The following is a 21124-nucleotide window of genomic DNA, read 5'->3' as shown; positions in this document are numbered from 1 at the left end:
AGTGGTTGCATTTGACCATGGTCTGATCTTGATCTTTGGCTACTGTAGATCCGGTGTTACTCTTTCCTTGGTCTGGTCTTGGTCCTGCCTACACCTGAGCTCATTCTGGTTTATGTCTTGTCCTAGTCTTGAGTAGGCCCAGTCTTGGTCTTGTCGTGGTTTTGTCGTGGTTTTAAGGTCTGGTGTTGGACTGGTCTTGTTCTTGTTCCTGTTCTATTCCCAATCTTTGTCTTGTCTTAGTCTGGCATTGTTCCTGAATGAGCCTGTGCTTGGTTGGTTTCTGTCTTGTCTTTGCCTTGGCTGGGCCCAATTTTGGCCAGGTCTTGGTCTTGGTTAGGCCTGGGCTTGGTCTGGTATCTTGTCTAGGGCTTGATATGGCTCAGTCATGCTCTTTTATTAGTCTTGATTATGCTCAGTCTTGGTTTGCTCTTGGTCTTGACAATGCCCAATCTTTGTATTGTCTTGATCTTGTCATGGTTTTAACTAGGCCTGGTCTTGATCTTTGCTTGGTCTTGACTAGGGCCAATCTTGTTTTTTTGTTCTGGTCTTGTTCTTATACTCAGCCCGATCTTGTCTTGGTATCATCTCGTGTGGACTTGACCCTCGACTTAGTCACTGAAATGTACAACTCTGACAGCTGCTGGACTGGTGCTGAGAATTTAACTGTGAGCAGGATTTCTCTAAAGCCTGCAGCAGAGTATGAATAGAAATAGGACCCACAAATTATCAAGAGTATATGTATTTTCAAGTGCCTTATTGCTCCTTAAATTCAACCTCGCAATATGCCGTAAAGCTGGAGAGTGAGAGCGAGAGGGAACAAGAGTTTGGCACAACTCCTTATTTACATCCAACCCTCTACCTGTGCACACACACATTCCCCCACACACACACACACACACATACAAAATCACCTTCCCAATAAAAGTGTGATTGAGCTGTTCTCAGTAATGGTTCATTCGTGATGACAGCTTCAGTCCTTTCAGCTGTCTGGGCTGTTCTCTAACTAACATAGTTTTCATACAACATTTCACACATCAGCACATGTTCTATTATGTCAGGTCATTTCTATTATGTTATTCAGGAGAATAGATCTGACAAACATCTGTACTGTTCCAATCATGTAGTAATCTGTGTATGTGTTTGTGTGTGGGTCTCAGACATCACAGCAAGGGAGTTCATCGAATTGAGAGGGAAGCAGCGGAGCCGCTACGAGCTGCTGGTGGACTTCCTGTCTGAGATGCTGTCCGTCGCCCCCGACGACGTCAACATCTTCAGCCTGATGGACGTGAGAGAGCGAATGCTGGACGTCCGCTTCGCGTTGCACGGCGCCCCCTCCTACCTCCGGCCGGAGAAAATACACGGTTACCTGGCCGCCCACAAGCAAAAGGTAGGTCACCATCGGTGTCTGTGTCCATTTTCACGCTCAAGGCAGGTGTAATAAGTAGGTTAGCCAACTGATATATCAGGCCGATATTGCTCTTTAACTGAAAATCGGATTTCAGCCGGTAAATGTCATCTACATCTGATATGATGGAGGTTCCTCCCTGACCACAGCTAGACCTGATCTTTTGACCAGAGAAATGATTCCAGTGTTGACTTAAAGCGCTACTTACGTCCAACAGACACTCCAACAATCAACCCCAAAAGCACCCAATGCATGTCTTTTTCAACATATTAACACTCACTGTAATGAGACGTATATCCATCCATTATTACATATTATATCCATGACAACTTTCATTTTGCACTGCTTTACTCAGAGTAGGTAGGGTAGGGTGCATGTAGACAGGCAGTCTCAGCCGAGGTAGCATCACTACACAATGAGAAAGGCATGACTGACATGAATATTCATTTACATCTTTTTTACCAACGTGTCTCATTACAGAGCGAGCAATCAATGTGTTGAAAAACACATGCGCCGGCCTTGCACTCCAAACACACTTCATTCTCTCTCTGTAAAGGTTCAATGAAGGGTACGTTGCTCAGCCTTTACATTTTGATTGACATCTCTTATTGCACGAGAGGTCTCAGCTGGATGCTCATTTACAAGGTAACGTACAGTATGTGCAAACAAATATAAACAAGGCGAATGAGCCCAGTAAATATGGTGATAAAATTCTGGTGGACTTAAACCGTATTTCATCGCTGCTTCTTTGTTTTTTTACTGCCCCTTTCCTCAAATACTGTGTAATCATTTGCTGACCTGGAACATTTAGCTATTAATCACCAATGCGATGTGCCATCCAGCTGTTAAACTTACATATCTACCACCTATATTTCCTTTTTATCACACTAACTCAGCCTGACCTGATCCCAGGTTACCAAATGGTTTGTTTAACTAGTTCTGTTTGACTGATTTTTGTATCTTACCACTGTATAATAAAATAGGACTTGTAGGGTGGATTTATGAATATAATATCTATATGTCTTGTTCCGTTTTTATTCTGAGCACAAATAGATTCCGAGCAACTTTGGTGGATATCCGTTTTAACTGCACGGATTTGGAAAGCCGTTTTCTATTAAAGATGTCACTTAAGATTTTAAGCACTGAAATATCTCTGAAATGCTGAAATGTTAACATGATTCAAGGATGAAGAACCCCATCATCCTAGGACTCTAAAACACTTTTCCAAAATGTGCGTTTTCAACCAGCTTGAAACTGATTTATCTATTTCCCAGATGGTTAAATTGTAAGTAATTGCAGCTTGTGTATCGGCACAATTCACTTTCAGTTCAGTCAATTCAGGGATTTGCATCAAAATTCAAAAACTTGAGATGTTTTGACATAAAGAGATTTCTACGTCCATTTAAGTATCAGTGAAGTTCCTTGTCTTGACTGTGGAAGTCAATGGGGAAATTGGACAGGAGAAACTGCACTGAAAGTGAACCCGATTTTCACATAGTAGAGGGAGAGTGATACCTTTTTGTTGTTGTTGTTGAAACCTCAGGATCTGGATAATGTCTTCCCTAAGCTAATGCTCTCTGAATTGGAGTTCATCCTACAGCCTGAATGCCTGGCAACTGATATCAGCTTTATTGCTACAAAAAAATGAAGTCTGAGTAAGATATGATGTTGAAGAAATATTTGCCATTAACACCATTTAGATTATATTTTGCAATTACTTCATAGCACAACTAAATGTGACAATGTATTGCAGCCCTAGCAGTCAAAGAATACATTTAGTGGAATTCAATCATGTAACTTTTACTCCTTCATCTCTAGTCTCACCTGTAGGACATATCTCAATCTGTTAGATGTTAGGGACCATCAAACAACATTTTTGTCTAAGAGAATATAGCCACTGTGTTAGGGCCATTTACATCTATACTGATAAAAAAAAATAGCCCAACTATTTCAGGGAGGAATCCGTCATATGTCTCCACCCCAGAGGCCGAGAAACTCTATACTTGTTGGAGATGTAGATTATGAAAAGAGACAGATTAAAGAGAAAGAAATCAATTTAATGGTAGCTCATGTTTATGCTGTCTGCATTACATATCTTGCAAATGATCAGTTGGTAGCTAGCAATTAGGCCGCTTTTCTGTTAACAACCTGCCACCCTATCTAAAAACGTGAATGTGAGCCCTGCGTGGTATCAGGGATATTTTTTAAATGAGGCCTGATTGGTGTGGGGGCCATATCCAAATCTTTTCTTTTTTTGCTAACAGGCCCAATCGAGCTGTCAAAGACACAGCTTGTGCATTTTGTCTGAAAGGCCCTCCTGTGGTGGACATTTATCGTGGTCATTGTTATAAGCGGGTCCCCGCAGATCATCTTCCATCCAGAACAGGCACGCAAACCATTTCTGTTATTTGGGACGTTGGTAAATGAGACCTGATTTAGGCCAGTGCCCTGGACGGTTATTTCTAGACCGACCCAGGAAAAAAAAAAACCCTGCTATTTCTTTTTTATTCAAAGTCCACGAGTGTAGAACATCATTTTAAATCCAACCCAATTTGACTCCAACAGGAATGCACAGTGTGGATTATGCCTGTAATGCTTTGGCCGTTCCAGTCATCGGGAAAAAAAAAAATCTCCAGTAGGACTGTGCTCTGTCAAAACGGTGTGTGTGTGGGGACGGGGACGGGGAGGCACAGAAATATATAGATCAACTACAACAGCTTTCCTCTGTTTTCCTCTCATGGATATTTACTCATAAATAGATCCTAATAAATCACGTTTCTGCCCCAAACACCACAAAAGAGAGAAACAGGCGAGGAAAAACCAAGCGAATCCAACAGAGGGCATTTAATAGCAACATGGTACAGTGGTGAGACATATTTCACCTCATCACGCTGACACTGCCTGGCCATTGGCCTCAGTCAGGCCTCATTTCACATTTCACAAGTCTGAATGGAAGCGGGAGACATGTACGTCTGTCTGTGTGTGTGTGTGTGTGTGTGTGTGTGTGTGTGTGTGTGTGTGTGTGTGAGCATGTGCGAGCCGGAGAGAGAGAATTGAATTGTATCCATTTCATCCAGCAGGGAGAGAGTGAAGTCCAGGGTCCTCAAAGAGAGTGATAAGCCAGTGTGTATTTGCGTGTGTGTGTGTGTGTGTAAAAGAGAGAGAGAGAGAGATGTCCAGTCAATGGCGAATCATCCCATCCACCCCTTGCTTCTCTCTTAGTTTCTCTCCCTCCTCCTTGTTTCTTGTGAACAGTGGCTGGGAAAGAAAGAGGGAAAAAGATTAAAGATGCGAGTATAAAAATAAGTTTGAGGATGAGCAAAAGCATGGCTATGGAGAGAGAGAGACAGACAGAGAGAGAGAGAGGGAGAGAGATGTGTAAACGAGAGGTAGCCGAGGCTTCAGGTGTGATTTGTGAGGAGAGCGCCGAGCGTTTCATCTGAATTCAGCCGGGGCTCTCTCCGGAGAAGACATTGATCAGAATGAGATGTGAAGCGTGGCGAGGGAGAGGATGAACGAGAGCGGCCGAGATAGAGGAGGGGGGAGGGGGGCGGGGGGGGGAAAGAAAGAGGGGAGGGAGGGAGGGACGGACGGACGGGAGGGGGCGGGGAGGGAAGCAGAAGATGAGACAGCGCTTATTATTAATGTTCTCAATTCTCCAGTAATGCCTCAGAAGTAGGAGATAAAAATTCTTTTTTCTTTATTCGCCATGTCTCTCTATCTCTCTCTCTGCTCTACCTCAATAATGGAACTTATCCCTCAGTGTTTTTCAATCTGGCCGGCTCCACTTGAGACCTTTAAGTATGAACACATTGGGTTTTGGGCTTTTTTTTTTTTTAAATCATCAGTTTGGCGTGTGGATACTTAGGTTGGTCTTGTCATTATATTAATGCGGTCCCAGCGGCGGTGGAGAGGCTTGCAGAAGGTCTCGGTGCAGTCGGACAATAGTGCCAGGAACAATACGGCCCTCTGGTCCTTTGTTACTTCCTTCCCATACACATCGTTCTGCTTTTGAAACATGGAGTGTGCTCCTGTCCGATGAATTGTTGAGAGGCTGTACAAGAAAGGAGGGGGCGTGCCAATTTTCTATGGAGCCGTTTGAGCCAAAGGGGGTTGAGAGACTCCAATATGGGCTAAAGTATTTACCAGAGAGGCCCATTTAGATGGATTCTTGAACTGAGAGTTTCATTTCAAAATGAGATCTCCACCATTTGGAAAGTGTCTGCTCTTACAAAATGGCATGAAATAAAATTCTCTTTTGAGCACTGAGCACAGTTAGACGGATATAGTTTGCCTGACTATGGGCAAACTGGACCAATAATGGCCTTTCATTAAAAATTGGATATAGGCCAGTCAGTCACTGATGTGATGGATATGATGCAGTTTGATTGACATGCATATTTATTGTAGAATTGATGAACATTGCTTGTCTGTGGACCTTATTAAGACCTATGAGACCTTATTTATTTATTTATTTATTTATTCAGTGAGAGTTCTAGTGTCCCATGATGGTCTAAATGTTATTTTAGAGGCTTTTCCAAAACACTGAATACCATTCGAAAAATATCAGTATTGGTATTTGCCTTCAAAAAACAATATTAGTTGAACCCTGAAATTATTAGCTGACAAAAAACCCTTTTTTACACAACTGTAACATTGTTAGTGATGTGATACTATTGAAATATCGAGCCATGAATATCAGGTTACAGTTACTACTTGTTTTGACCAAAATGGACATGTACACGCATTTTGAAATTAAAGTTTCCTTTTTATTTGCATTCTGTGACTCTAAAGCCCCTTTCACACATGCAACAGAAACCGCTACCTTTACTGGGAAAATTAAAATGGCAAGGGGCTTGAGAGAAAGCACAGGGCGGTGGGGTGGGGGGTGGAAAAGATCACAGCTATTTTTAGGTGAACATCTCTGCTCGCCACCCACCACTTTACAGCCACCTGACAAGACAGCATGATGCCAGCTTTCCCCCAACCTCCCCTTATCCCCAGACTGAATTCTGACATCACCAACTAGGAAAAATCTGTAGTCAAGTGTGGGGAATGATATATTCATTTCAACTGAAACAAACAAAATGAATGACTTTTATCCCATTAGTCATTTTGTGATCACCATGCTTAAAATGCCATGGCAGGACACAACTGCAAGTTGGATTTTTCATTAGTGGTTGACATTGCAATAGTTGGTGTTGCTGTGAAACATGAACTCAAATGTAGCATCACCATTCATGTGTGTTAAGGGTGAAAAATCTGAAAAAAAGTGCTGTTTTGACGGCTTCAAATCACTTCAAACGGGGAACACTTCCAAGCTTTTAATTGTCAAGTGCAAGTTATTCCAAATGCAGCATGACTCCTTGTGATATGCCCATTGCACCCATAACAACTACATGCAAAAGTGCACACTGAACAGCAATCATAATAAAAGTAATAATAATGTGATACTTCAATGATCTGCATAGGGAAATTCTCTTTTCTCTTGCCCTCCCCCACAGGGAGGTCAGAGGTCAGGCTCAGCTACAGAACAGCATCATGGAGCTGGTAGGGATTCAAGGGCTGCGGTCGAATAGTCTTTTTTGCTTAGGAAGGTTCCTAACTGAGTGAAATGACCCGGAAGTACCTAAGTGGCAGCCATGATAAGAGCTGTTCGAATTCTCTACATGCTAAGGAAAGGTGCTTCAATGCTTCCTAACTTAGCTCCTTTAGCATAGGATACACTGGACCATCCTATACGAAAGGAAAGGAGAAAATGCCGTCCCACAATTCCTTGCGGCAGCAACATTTAAAATGACGCACCATCCGGCCGTTCACGAAAACAAACGATCAACAACATGACCGAAAAGGGACGTAGATCATGTAAGTAACCGTTGCTTATTAAGCATGTTTCATCTTATGCCATAAACTGCTAATGTGCTTACATATTTTGAACACTCAACAATATGTTAAACCCATAGAGGCGAACTATGAACGTTACGCTGCTGTTGTAAAATGATCAAAGTGAAGTGAACGTTGTAGCGTAACCTATGCTCAGTTTGCATTAGTTATTTCTTCATTCTGAGCGTTGTTGTATTGCCACCCTTTAGGAATATCACTAATTAATTTTACTTCAGTCACAGATGCTGAAACCCATGCCTTAATTAAAGCAAGGGTCACACTGGATCATCTCTTCAGCGGGAAGAGGAATGCAGCCAAATCAGGCTGGGAGTAAGTATTTGTGGATTAAAATGTTACTATAAATGGGTATGGCGAATTAAGCTAATTCGGACCTACAGGCAGGTGGTGAAGGAAATGCGGCTGGAGGGGCAGGTGACTGCCATGCAGGCCTCCAAAAAGTGGGACAACTTAAAAACCAAATACAAGGTAAAGCAAATCATATGGCTGGGCACTGTGGTGGGCTAGTGTTTGTGGATATTATGTTGTTCAGTTAAAACAGGCATACAATGGCTACCCCAGCCTTCTATATGGAAATGTAATGTGCCTATTAATTAGTTATCTACACATTAGATTAACTTGTCAACATTTGCAGTGAAAGCAATTATGAGTAGCCACAAAGTTGAATGGCTAGTAACAGTTAGACCATTCCATTATTGGTCACTGTGCATTCTGCCCCAACTGCCCTTTCAGTAACATTCTATTATCCATGGTGTTAATAGGAGTTGAAGAATCCCCCCACCGGCACAGGCACGGCCAGTGGTGAGGCAACAGCAGCTACTTGGCCGTGGTTTGATGCCATACATGAGGCACTTGGGGAAAGGCCGTCCATTCAGCCTCCCACCCTTGTTGCCTCATGCTCGGTGCCAAACCATGGCCAGGCTGCTGCTGAAGCCTCATCCTCTGGATGTGAAGGGCCTTCACAAATGTCCCTCCTGCCTGGCACAGACAGTGAGGAGGAGTCCTCCACCTGCTCCCAGCCACCCATTAAAAGGCCAAAGAGGGGTGGGGGCATGTTGGCCTTCCTCAAGAAGCAGGCTGAGGAGGAAGCAAGGGATGCTGCTCTCTACGAGCAAAATGAGAGATTCCTCAGCCTCTTTGCTGAACTTGTAAAAAAAACAAAACTTTAAACTTGGAGTCCTGTTGTGTTAACTGAAAGAAGTCAAATACAAAGCTCTTCAGTTGCTGAATGAATGGAATAGTATTGAGCAACACATTGCTTCAATCCACAAACAAAAACCTAGCCCACCTGTCAGAGCTGTCCCTGACCACTGCCTAACTCTCTGTACTGCGCAAGCCCCTTCCTCCCACCTCTTACAAGATGGCCAATAGCAATAGATGTCAGGATCCCCTTTTTCAGAACTGTCACCTCAAACACATGAGATTTCTGCTGTACATGCAACATAATGTATGTTCTTTACTGTGATGAAATCCTCAACACCAGGGCCTACCTGGTGCATAAAGGTAGAAGTACCCGAATGCTAAGTGACTGACTACTCCTGTGAAATGTAAAAGCTAAATATAATGACCACACAGATGAAAAAAGGAGTCCAGCAGTAATGGAACACATGTAGGCTATAAATGCAGGACATAGCCACCATGTTGTCCTTTTCACTATATACTTCCATTTACATTCAGACACTTGACATTTATTATTTAGAATAATTTGACCAGTTGGAAGCCCCTTTACCACTGGTTTTACAGAGTTAATGATTTAAGTGTTTCTTAGGCAGCCCATGGTCTTTGCATCTCTCACAGAAAGATCCATTGTAATAAATATGACAAACACTGTGTGAAAGAAAAGGTTCTTGATTTATTAATGTGCAAACAAATGAAGAGAGGTTCTTGAATCATTGACTGAAACCAAAATGTAACAGAAAAGCCATTGATTCACTTTACAAAATAAAATAGTCATGATCGTGCAGAGGTGAGGGACACTGGTTTGGGGCTGACACTTGTGCTGCCAGTCTGTCCCTGTAATGCTGACCCCCATGTTCATCCCCTTGCATAGGTGGTGGTGGCACTGGATCCTCTTCCTCAGTCGGCTGCAGGATGTCCCCAGCAGTGATGCAGATGTTATGGAGCAGTGCACACACTGCGACGACATTTGGAGCAAAGGTGTGATCCACTTCCAGGGCTTTGAAGAAGATCCCTCGCCACCGTGCCTTCATCATGCCAAAGGCCCTCTCTATAATGGATTGGGCTCTGGCATGGTGAGCGTTGAAGCGCGCCTCCACTCTTCCCCTCACTGGTTCCCGGTATGGGGTAATGAGGTTGACTGGTACAGTCAGACATGGGTATCCCCCATGATGAAGTAACCAGCTGGTGGGTAACAGCCCCTGACAAACACTGGACTATTTCGTAGCACCCTGGTGTCGTGGACTGAACCAGGGTAACCAACAAATATGTCCAGAAATTTGCCAGTGCTGTCACAGATTGCCTGAAGCTGGAGAGTGGAAGAGTGGAAGAGTTTCCTGTTCAGGTAATCTTGTGCATGTGGACCATGGGGAGCCTTGATGCGGACGTGGCATCCATCAGTGGCTCCCACACAGTGGCTGAAGGCTGGGCTGTTGGCAAGGTGTTGGAAGCCATGGCCAACTTCAGCACACTGTGCCAGTGTGGGGAAGTGGACCACTTTGTCCAGGAGAGACAGGAGTGCGTCACACATCCGATATACAATGTCAAACACGGTTGTCTTTGGCACATCGAAGACCCGGGAGACAACGGTGTAAGACAATCCATGTGCCAGCCAGTAGACCACCAGGAGGACCTCCATGTACTTCTCCCAGCCATGGCTCTTCTCCCTCCTGAGAAGGGCCATCAGTGCCTCAATAGATGGCCTAGACAGGCGGTAGTCAAAACGTCTTTGGATAGATCTAAATAGATCTGTACTAGAGGGACATGGGTGTTGGGGGTGGCATAGATTTTGCTCCTCTCCTGTAAGAGACAAAATAAAGTGTAAATAGAATAAAGTGTAAATACATAACTAGTGTGCTGTTTTTTCCTGTCTTGTTTGCATTTTTAAACCTAATGTTGCATTATCCTTGTGTAAGGCAAAACATAACGGCTATACTGTATTCTACATAGGAACACATTAGATATGCAGGAACAGTTTCAGTTATGCTTTGATGGTATGTTCAATTTAAGCATGCTCTGTGATCAATGATGTTCAAAACCCATATCGCATCCTCTTACCATTTGTGAACACAATGCCATGAGCCTCAGCAGTCGTACCCTCCTCCTGTGAATGTCCCTTTGGTTTCGCTGTAAGGTGAGCCACACAGCAGCAGCAAGCTCCATGTCTCCCATTTTGTTGTAGAACTCTGATACTCCCCAGCTGCCCTTTTATAGGCCACTAATTGAAGATAGGCTCATCTGGATATATGCTACTCAGCTGGGCAGATGGGTTACTGGCCATTCATTGGGTGCAGTAGTGTTGGGCCCTTGATTATCCGATAGTAATGTCTTTGGGGAATCAACTATTTTGTCACATTACACATCCACAGCCTGTATCAGCCATAACTTCAAAGCACAATCAAGTCAACATTTCAAGGTGTTTACTGAGTTGTGTGGTGGTTCTTAAGGTATTATATGCATAGGTTTATAATCAGATCATAATCAGCATATTAACCATAACACAGAAGTCAGTCTTTCAAGAAAAAGGGATATGAGACGTTTTTAGCCAGATGATGTTTTTAATTCAACATGTTTGAAACTTAAGAATGATGATATGTACAGTGGTAGATTTGTAGGCCTAACATGTTATGCCTATCTTGCATGGATTTAACAATTATTTTCATACAATCATACTAATTGGGATTCATGTCGATAAATATGAGTGGACAGGAGGGTGGGCGTGAGCAACCATTCTCAATGTGAGCGTTTCGTTTCAGTTTTGTGACTGGTAGCCTATATTCCTTTTTTATTTAAATTCCAACCTTGGTGATGAAGCAATATTTTTCACCGGGTTGTCCACGTTTATATAGCCTCCATGAAACAACACGGTAAGAACGCACGGGGCGAAGTATCTAAGATGCGCTTTTAGTAGTCCATCTTCGGAACATTGTAGTTTCACCATGGCAGACCCACGTCATTAACATCCGCCGTCGCATAATTACGTAGCCTAATGTAAGTGCAGTCGGATTCTCTTAGCACCGCGGTTGTCTTTTCCTAAGTCCTTATAAATTCTCCTTCACATCTTTCCTTGACCTCATGACGTTTTCCAACGAGGTCAAGGTAAAGTGGTTAGGAATAGGAGTTAGGACGTATTTTTTTGACTATTCGACCGCAGCCAAGGTCTTCAACATGGGTCTTCCAGTTGAAGGACAAGTGTACTCACTTACACCACCCTGATTACATGTGTGGATTCCCATGTGCGCTCTCATCCTACTTGAAGCTTTGATTGACAGCTCAGTTCACAATGGAACAACTAAAATCAGTTCGCATGTTTCAGACCAGGAAACAGGAATTGCAAATTTGGTCCTCCTTCCCAAGGTCAAAACCTCCCAGTAAGCAAAGTTCAATGAGCACAAAATTTTCACAATATGATATTATGACATGATAAAAATTCATATTAAAACAGCTTTGGAATCAGTTTTGAACTGATTTCAGAAAGATAGTTAGGGCCTGATGCAGGTAGCAGCTTTAAGGACGATTTCGGTGCTGTATTTACACGGGTTTCCAGGGTTGTTGCTGGCCATCGTATCAACATCTATTCAACGTCTAAATGTTTGCTGGGATGTTGCTTGACTTTAATTGCTTCAGTTTGACCAGCCACAGAATAAAGGCTTCTTCGCTTTTTTCTCCCCAAGACGAGTGGAAGACTACTTGTGCTGAAACGACGAAAAAAAGTCTTCCTCGCGGAGAGATCGACTGGAAAGCGTGCTGCGAACAAAACGATATAATGAAAAACTTCTCCCGTGTGTCCGTACCTTGTGTAATAGGCCTGGCAGGACCAGCTTCTCCACAGTTATCACAAAGTGCAGCTGTGTACTCAGGCTGCTAATGGCTGCTAATCTAAAAAAAATAAAAAAAATAAAATCCCCTTTCCAACCATGCTATTATGGCCCCTGTTAGAGCCCCTGCCGCTGTCGGATAATGCGCGCCACGCATGGCTCCCTATTCAAAACTTTCAAACTCCCTTATTGTAATTGGATCACCTGGAGAGAGAGTCTTTGTTCCTCAGCCTCAGTGATTTACCCACAGAGAGAGAGAGAGAGAGAGAGAGAGCATTATATCGCCTTTAAGAGCCACTTGTCTCATCAAATGGCTGATGCTGAAAGACATATAGAGGAAATGCTAAACCTGTAGCATTAAGACATGCACTGTACAAAGCCAGGAATCTTATTGATTAGTCTCCCCCTCTCTCTCTCTCTCTCTCTCTCTCACCTGTCACATCGTTTCATCGAGTGCTGTAGGTTGGAAGGGGTTGTAGGCTAGTTGAGGGACTAGTGCTGTGAAAGATGATGATTTGTTACTTGCTTTTTAACCTCTTTTATTCCTTTCTTTTCTTTTGTTTACTTGATGCACATTAGTTTTTGTTTTATGTGACTGGAGAGAGGCAGAGAGCAGTTTTCATTAAGTGTTTTTAAAATTCTTTCTCTATCCCTCTCTTTCTCTCTCTTTCTCTCTCTCTCTGTCTCTCTCTCTCTCTCTCTCTCTCTCTCTCTCTCTCCCTCTCCCTCTCTCTGTCTCTCCCCCCCTGCTCAGTTTAATTCAGTATGCTCAGTTGGCATGAATGTTAGATGAACAATATCACCAAAGCTTCTAAAGCGCAGTGGGGATCCTCCTCAAATTAAAATTCAAATATGCTTCATTGGAAAGACAGGGAAAGAGATTTATGTTGCCATTGCAGTACACTAAGTCAACTGAGGTAATAGATTGTAGACATTAACGCATGGCTAGTTGTATTTAAAAAAGAATCAATAAATATCAGCGTTATCAGTAATGGTATAATGAAAACATCCACTATCATTAATTTCAAATCAACACTTCCATATGCACTACCCACAGATATAGAATGGGCATGTGGAGGGCAATGCTTGTACAGATAATGCATTATATTTAGTTTTTGGTCTCACATAGCAGCAACATTTAAGCTTATCTTTTTCTGCAATTAATTGCATTTAACTTTGGAATCTTTATGGTAACACTGAATAACAGAATTTTAATTGCTTGAGACTTGACTTGATGCATGAAGAGTTGATTTGGGTTCTGGTGACTTGGGACTTGACTCTGACTTGTACTTTGATGACTTGAAAAGGTTTCTAAAGTCTTGACTTGAGATCTTGTGTTTGTGTAAATGACTTAGATTGAAAGTGATGAGATTTGTTCCAGCGGACGACTGAATTTAAATTCTGCTTTCTGAATTTGTATGGAATGATTGAATTTATTGAAGTTGAAACTGATTATAGAAATCAAACTCATGATGCTCTTACCAAGTTTTTATCCTATTAAAACCATGTTGCATTGAAAAGTCCTAGATATTTAGTTTTCTCTAAGATATTAAATTGATACTGGACTCTTGATTTGTTCTGACTTGACTTGCTGTTCTACATTTAGACTTGAGACTTGACATTAATGACTTGGACTTGACTTGGTGATCTTCATTTAGACTTGGGACTTGACTTGAGACTTGAGCCTCAAGGACTTGGGACTCGAGCAAAGTTGACTTGGTCACACCTCTGCTGAATAACTATAAATAAGTCAGATTTTCTTGTAATGCAGGATGTGACTGTTACTATGTCTCCTAATTAGCAGTGGGCATGTAGACTAGGTTCTTTACTTTCCCTCCTTTCACAATTAACTTCAACACGCTCTGCTGACATGAGTGTCGCCTACACATATTGTCAAAGTGTCTAAAGCACAGTAAGTAAGAACTCCTTCCCCTCCCTTCTCTGTCTCCCTCTCTTTTCTTATGGTTGAGTTGTCATACCGCTCAGACCGGGATCCAGTCTCCCACACACACACACACTCCGCTAAATGTCTGCCAATTTAACAAAAGCTCATCATGCAGCCAGAGGTCCCTCCTGAAGACCCATCATCCCTCCCTCCCTCCCTCCCTCCCTCTTTCCTTTCTTCCTCCCGTGCCGTTTGTTTCTCCAAGCCAAAAGAACGGCCCTCTCTTCCCTGCCACTTCCTTTGTAACGGTCCCCGCGGTGCCGTTTCTCTCCGAGATGATATGTGTTCCCCACAGACTCTGACCGCTGGGGATTCTGGGCATTGTAGTTTTCGGAGCCCCCTACAGGGAGGGGGGGCGGGGGGGTCACCGGAGCAGCAACGGAGATAAAAACCAGCGGTATGAGGCGAGCACAAAGAGCGCTCTCGGAGAGGGAGAGGACAGCTCGCCGTGGCATTCCTCTTTCTCCGCCTCTGGCTTGTAAATGTGATTTATTTGAAGGGGAGCTCCCTTTAGGCGAGGATTCACCTTGCGCAGGCTAAAAGGCGCACAGCACGCGCCCGGTGCCTGCTTGCTTTGTCAAACACATCCACCGAGGCGTGCGGGCGCAGTCTCTGGCCCCCTTTCCACCTCGCATTAACATTGCATGACAACCGCCGCTCCGGTCTGGCTGCGGTGTTACATAATGTTAGTTCAGTCAGAGTGAAAGTATGTTAACAGATCATTAGGATGCATAGAAACATGCTCAACTAGGACCCCTTTCCACCCGGTGTTAACATCTGTCTTGTTTTTGGTTTGTGTCTAGATCTGATTTAGCCGGATTCAGAGATGGGGACTCGAGTCACATGACTTGGACTTGAGTCACAATTTGAATCGCTTGAGACTTGACTTGATGCATGAAGAGAAGACTTGAGACTTGACTTGACTTGGGTTCTGGTGACTCGGGAGTTGACTTTGACTTGTGCTTTGATGACCTGAAAAGGTTTCTAAAGTCTTGTGTGTTCCACCAGACAACTAAATTTAAATTCTGTTTTCTGAATTTGTATGGAATGATTGAATTTACTGAAGTTGAAACTGATTATAGAATTCAAACTCATGATGCTCTTATGTTTTTATCCTCTTAAAAACTCCTAGATGTTCTGTTTTCTTTAAGATATTAAATTGATACTGGACTCTTGATTTGGTCTGACTTGACTTGCTGTTCTACATTTAGACTTGAGACTAGGGATGCACCAATACCGATACTGGTATCGGTATCGGTGCCGATACCAGGCTAAAATGGAATATCGGTATCGGAGATTTTACCCAAGACTAAAATCTGATACCGAAAGCCATGAGTAACATGTAAGAAATAAAAGCAAACTGTCTTGATTTTATGCATTTGTGGCACATAGAAGTCTGTATTTCTCAAACAGTGGGAAAAACAAGGATTTTATCTCAATAATTTTGTCCATTGACCCCAAACTAAGGAAGTAAGCCTGCACTGTTCAGTGAAAGTAATGGATCGGATCGGTACTCAGTATCGGCCGATACTTAAACTTTCATACTCTTAATCGGTATCGACATTGAAAAAGTGGCATCGGTGCATCCCTACTTGAGACTTGACATTAATGACATGGACTTGACTTGGTCATCTACATTTAGACTTGGCACTTGACTTGAGACTTGTGCCTCAAGACTTGAGACTGACTTGGGACTCAAGCAAACATGACTTGGTCACACCTCTGGCTGGTTTACATGAATACTTGACATTAAAATGCGTCTGCTGTCTACAGACTCACATCAGATTTTTGTTTCCTGCGTCAAAATGCAAATTGCCTCGCACTTGTACTTTGTTTTGTAAAATTTTCCTTCTTTAAAATTGACCGTACACACGTCATCTTGCTCATTCCCCATTCACCAGTATCATGTCAATTCATTTTTGACTAGTCAAACTGCCTGATGCCTGTTTGATTTGAGTTGTTTCTACTTTGTTGTTAATGCGCCTCTGATCACATCTGGAGGTGGTTTGGGTAATCGGATCTTCAATGCTTCTTGGTCGCATTTCCAACCTGGATTTGATGCATTTTTGCTCTATCTGAACACAATCAAATTACCCAGGATCCAGTTGGAAAGGGTCACAGATGCAGAGACACATACACATATTACATACACTGTAAAAAATCAAAAATCAAAAATCTAATAAAGCAGACGTGTAAGACATGGATGTATACACACACACACACAAATTCCATCCCTACAGGCAGACATCCAAACAGATTGCAGTCAGGCTTTAGACCTTCACTCAAGGCAAACAAAGCAAACTGTCATATAACACACACCGACCCAGACACAGAGCGGGGGGAATCGGGTCTATGGACCAAACAAACAGTAGGCCCCATTATATCAATATCCTCCCACACACTCAACCTCCATGTCTCTTTTACCCTGCGCAAGATTGCATTTACTCCTTCTCAACAGCGTTTTAGTCAAGGGAACCTGAGGAAAATAAGCATTTGTGTCCAATTTGAAAACCATTAAGGGGACTAATTCCTGACAGGCACACAAGCAGATATAGGTGAAATGAATGAAAGAAAAAAGAATGAATGAAGCTATTACACCCCTAGGCAAATGTACCTTCCATTGGGAGAGCACAGTGTTTATACTGTAAAAGACAGAAGACAATAACGCAGACCCATGGAACGTAACTTGTATCAAAGCGATAGCAACTGCAGCACCGGCCTATTTCTGGATTACATGGAATAGATGTGAACTGCATGGTTAGTGAGCGCAATCCAGTCACACTGAGCGAGGTCCAATCAGTCCATGCCATTTAGCATGAAGTGACCCTCTTTCTGTTCAAACACAATGAACACTGCGTGTGTGTGTGCGTGCATGCATACTATGGGTGTGCGTGTGCATGTGTGCGTAATCTCCATGGCAATCTACTGGACCAGGGTCACTCTAACCAGCCAAAGTCTAACAGCTTTCCGTAGCGCGCGCACGCACACACACACACACACACACACACACACACACACACACACACACACACACACACGCACACACACACATTCAATTTCCATTTCATTTTCCTATCCAGTGCTTTGTCAAACTACTCAACCTAGAGAGCCACAATTTCCTTTCTGCCTCGGCGCCATTTAGCCCACTTTATCAGGAAATAGTGCAGAAAAACTGCTTGGTTTGTTGGACCTAAAGTGTCTACTGTACTGTAATGCATTCACACACTGTATGTGTACTTTCCATATCCGCTATGGATGGGTGTGTCTGTCTTTCTGTGTCTGTCTATGTATCTATGTATGTGTTTATTGGTGTGTGTACGTGTATTTACAGTTATGGTTGGACATACTTGCCCATGGCTATTTGCATGTATGAGTGTATACATAAAAGCTGGTTTGGAATGGATGCACACTGATGTCAGATGATAAATTAGATTGTGGGTCAGTTCCTCTACCAAACTTGACTCAGATAGACTCGATTTAGCATTGGATGAACTATTAATTTGCTTCAGAAAACCAGAATTTCCTTGAAGTATTTCACTTAAAAGCTTTGTTATGAATTGGGGCGAGTTATGTCGCTGTATACATATGACTGTAGAGGCATGTATAGGTAATATAGATGCAGACTGCAGGTGGGTTATCTATCCAGCGCACCTGAAAAGTTGTGCTGCTGCATTGGACAAAGTGCTAATGTGTGCAAGAACATCACAAAACACTTTGAAGTTTCAGCTGGATTGGGGTCAGTTAGTTCGCTCTCGTCTGGTGATTTACAAGCAGTGTGGCGTGGCAAATAAGCTTATGATCACTCATATTTTCCACATGTCGGGATCCTGTCTGCCAGCTGTTTGTACTTGCTATCCCTCCCCCCTTGACCATATTAGGCTTGCTGTGACTTTTCTGAGCAAAATCAATTGGCGCGCCCCGGATTTTTCTCTTTAATTTCCCTCCAAAGTAACGCGCTGCACCGTAAAGGGTCGACAAGCACTGCTCCCATCCGGCGGAGGTGTTACATGATGTCAGTTCAGTCTGTTAGTATGCCTGATAATCCATTTTTGACAAGAATGTTACGATCCGAGCTATCTGCCACCCGTTTGATTTGTGCGCAATGTTTGCATTCCACATTACATTTGTATTATGTATAGGTTTTCTTTTTCAGCAAATGCATTTATTCCACTTCAGGTGACATTTAGTGCCAAACATTGCTACTTCAGTGTCTATGTTTGCACACACAGAGAATTCCCTTCTTTACCGATTGCTCAAGCAACCTGGTTTGAGTCAACGCATGTAAACTTCTTAACTGGGCTGGAATAGCCCTAACCTGGGCAAGCTCACGCTTCTATTATGAGGAACCCAGCTGAGATGCCTGGCTGCTCAGCATATAGACTGATAAATGCACTTGCACTTTCCTCTGAACGGGACAGATATTGGATTGTATTTATTATGTTGTGACCTAGCCATTATTTTTATTTATTTGTTTTTTTCAATATCTATCTATTTTAAATCTTATTTTCTTCTTGTCTACATGTATATGAATGATTGTGTATTGTGGTCTCTTGTTGTTTATGATTGATTGATTGATTGATTGCTCCCATGTTAAATGGGTTACTGTGGCATAGAAACATCTTACTCCTTTCTTTTCTTTCCTTTTTTTCTTTCTTTTTTCCCCCTTTTTATTTAACCAGGCAAGTCAATTAAGAACAAATTTGCAATGATGGCCTGGCAAGAGGCAAGATGCCTCTTGATGGGGAATTGGAGGAAAGTGGAGAAAAGAATAAACTAAACTAATAATAATGATGATATAATAATAGACAAAAATAATACAAAATAATAAAATATTTTTTTTTTTTAATTTTTCACTGTCGGTCATACACAGCATTATGTGCGAGAGTGAGTTTGCGCAGTTAATTTTTCGGACCTTCTGGCCAATATCTGGGTCAGTCTGCACATACAAACATGCATTTCTCTCTCTCTCTCCATCCAGCTCCAGTCATTCCTGCAAGTCAACGTGTCCCAGGTCCGGGTGGACGAGTGTCCCAGGTCGGACTGCACCGGCGCCGGCGGCTGCACCAACGTCCTGAACGTGCGGGACGTCCCCACCGTGGTGGACTGCGGGACTATGAGCCTGGTGTCGGTGACGGTGGAGTCCACGGCCGTGTGCTCCTGCCCGGGGCGAGAGCACTCCCACCAGCCCTGCGCCGCCTATCCCAGAAACCCCTGCTTCAACGGCGGCGTGTGTGTGGACACTCAGAACGGCTATAGGTAAGTGTATGATACTTCTTTCCAGTAACGAGTCGTGTAACGCATTACTGTTCCGATTTCAGTTCTAATATTACAGTTACCAATCAAAAAAAACGTTTATTATCACCCCCTCTAAATGTCAGAAGAGGTTTAAAAACTATGATTATCCCAATTCTTTTTCTTTGAGTTGATGCAGGCATGCCCTGAGGTACCCAACCTCTAAAATATACTTTCTTCGAGTGGAAATATTCCCACCGCTTTGATTTGATCAAGCAAAAAAAAGACGAACATCGGTGGTCAACATTATTTAGTTTCCCCGATTTGTTCACAGGAGAAACTGAGTTATCCTGATTTTTGAAAATAAGAGAGGATCCAGCAATTTCTGAGGATGCAATGGAAAAGTAATAGTGTTACAAATGACTGCTCCCAGGGAGTATTAAGTAAGGTAATATTACTTTTCAAATGTGTAATTAGGAAAGAGTCGATAGTAATGTTTTTGACGTAAAATAAGAAACAAGAAGAAGTTAAGACATAAACCCAGCCTGACATGGCCCAAGCGAGCGAGCTCTTGATGAGTTTGGGTATCAAGCTAGTCCAAAAACTCAATAATTAAGTGAATGCAAATGTATAAATAAATGAATAGAGTGATGCAATACTCTGAAACTGTTTACGTAGACACGCCGGAGTGTTGCTGCACACGTTATTGAAATTATGCCCCTGGTTTGCTTCCACTGAACGATGATCTTGACAAACTGAGATACATGCAACACACACACATGTGCACACACACACACACACACACACACATACAATCATCAAGAGAGTGTTTTCCCCACTTAAGAGTCTGTGTATGAATCTAACTTCACCTTCATCTGAATCTATTGATTTTTTATTTGTAACTGAATCGCAAAAATGCCACTATGGTTTGGGAGACCAGCGGTTCTTAGGGGACAGAGGGAGTCATGGGAATTTGCTAAAGAGCCGGGCCAGTGATGGAGCGATCGCTGGGTGCAAAGGCTAATTTTGGACATGATTGCGCGCAGGAATGTGCTATATATGTGTGTGTGTGTGTGTGTACGTGCATTAACGCGTGTGTGTGTTTTCCCAGATCGGAGTTGAAGCCGTGTAAGGACCTCATTTAACATTACAGCCTATTCCGTTTCATCTCTAATTGGACGGCCTCTCTCTCTCCTCTCTCTCTCTCTCTCAGTCTAAGTTCTTTGATGTTGTAGTGTCAGCCGCAGCGGTTACATTTGGAGAGAATTACTTTAACCTTTGTCTTTCTTCTCGTGCCTGTGTGGGACGGTGGCTGTTTGAGCTGCCCTGTTAGCCTGGCAATGGAAGCCTCATTATAAAGGTATGAAAGCCAATGAGCCCTCTGGGTCTCTCCTCTGCAAAACTGTGTTATAAAGAGCTGGTTTTGTCTATTGGCACGTCCCTGCTCAACTGCTCTCCCCTTTGCTACATGCAGGGTTGCAACCAGTGATTTAAGTGGGAAATAAAACGGCGGGTTAAACTTTGACCTCCAGTCTGTGATCATCATAAGGCCAGTAAACCGCAATACAAACAAAAATCTGGTTATATTTTCAGGATTGCATTCGTTTTTGTAACATTAAGACCCAATGCTTGTTGGAAATCAGTCGG

At 42.8% G+C, this 21124-nt stretch overlaps 1 protein-coding gene across 1 annotated transcript in view; it reads left to right on the top strand.

The window, feature by feature from the left end:
• Positions 1-21124, top strand: part of LOC139916098 (neural-cadherin) — a 293386-nt gene that overhangs the window by 182526 nt on the left and 89736 nt on the right. The window contains exons 25-26 of the mRNA XM_078288504.1: positions 1158-1387; positions 19224-19501. Coding sequence (XP_078144630.1) covers positions 1158-1387; positions 19224-19501 — 508 coding nt within the window. The remainder of the gene's footprint in view (positions 1-1157; positions 1388-19223; positions 19502-21124) is intronic.

The sequence above is a fragment of the Centroberyx gerrardi genome, chromosome 1 (assembly GCF_048128805.1).
Source record: "Centroberyx gerrardi isolate f3 chromosome 1, fCenGer3.hap1.cur.20231027, whole genome shotgun sequence".
Taxonomy (NCBI): domain Eukaryota; kingdom Metazoa; phylum Chordata; class Actinopteri; order Beryciformes; family Berycidae; genus Centroberyx; species Centroberyx gerrardi.
This window is presented reverse-complemented; position numbering and strand designations above follow the sequence as displayed.